Below are 1,029 nucleotides of genomic sequence, written 5' to 3' on the forward strand. Positions count from 1 at the left end.
CGCAGGCAAGCTGGAGCCTATCCCAGCTGACTATGGGCGAAAGGCGGGGTACACCCTGGACAAGTCGCCAGGTCATCACAGGGCTGACACATAGACAACCATTCACACTCACATTCACACCTACGGTCAATTTAGAGTCACCAGTTAACCTAACCTGCATGTCTTTGGACTGTGGGGGAAACCGGAGCACCCGGAGGAAACCCACGCGGACACGGGGAGAACATGCAAACTCCACACAGAAAGGCCCTCGCCGGCCCCGGGGCTCGAACCCAGGACCTTCTTGCTGTGAGGCGACAGCGCTAACCACTACACCACCGTGCCGCCCCCTCAATGTATTTTGTTTCGGTTTTAAATAAACTAAACAAAACATTTTGAACGCTTAAATATTGCCATGTTTTTTCCTTATATGTGCCCCCCTGAAAAAACACTGGCCCCACCTCGGCCCCCCTAGTAATTTTGGTCTAGAACCGCCACATTTCATTCCTTAGAAAGCTGAGAAACTGGGTTCAGCCGAGACGTTTACAGGCCCAAAGTTCAATGACCTCTAGAGGTCAACAGAGGTCAGATAGAGCTCGGCATATTGCAGATTTGAATTCGGCACACCCAAATTGACAAAATAAGACTGTTTGCCGACTTTGTCTCAAAAATGCCTTTGGGTGTCACAATTCTGGATTTTGGTACCAGTCTACTATGTTTATGCATGACCCGCCTCGTCTCCAGGCCGACAGGTGGCAGTAGTGCACCATGACTCAGCTTAACAACTGTCGCTAAGGACAACAGAGAAAGAAGAGGAGAGGCCTCTTCAATTTTTACAGCTTTTCCCTGAAACTTAATTCCAGGCTCATCGCGCAGGAAGGAGGTTAGATGTCTAAAGACAGTCGGTATGATGGGCGTCGGCGCGTCGGCGCTCAGCACCGGGCCGGTCAGAGAGCGGCCCAGAGCGGGGACGCCAGAGAGAGATCCGGCAGTAACAGCTCCGGCTCGTCACACGGAGGAGGGAAAGGCAGGAGCACCTCCATCAACACTGCC

At 52.3% G+C, this 1,029-nt stretch overlaps 1 protein-coding gene across 2 annotated transcripts in view; it reads left to right on the plus strand.

The window, feature by feature from the left end:
- The first annotated feature begins 785 nt into the window (after positions 1–785).
- Positions 786–1,029, plus strand: part of scaper (S-phase cyclin A-associated protein in the ER) — a 186,493-nt gene continuing 186,249 nt past the window's right edge. For both annotated transcript variants that reach the window (XM_060914836.1, XM_060914837.1), the window contains exon 1: positions 786–1,029. This exon is cut by the window's right edge and continues 6 nt beyond it. In XM_060914836.1, the coding sequence (XP_060770819.1) occupies positions 865–1,029 (165 nt within the window). In that variant the 5' untranslated portion in view covers positions 786–864.

The sequence above is a fragment of the Neoarius graeffei genome, chromosome 2 (genome assembly GCF_027579695.1).
Source record: "Neoarius graeffei isolate fNeoGra1 chromosome 2, fNeoGra1.pri, whole genome shotgun sequence".
Taxonomy (NCBI): Eukaryota; Metazoa; Chordata; class Actinopteri; order Siluriformes; family Ariidae; genus Neoarius; species Neoarius graeffei.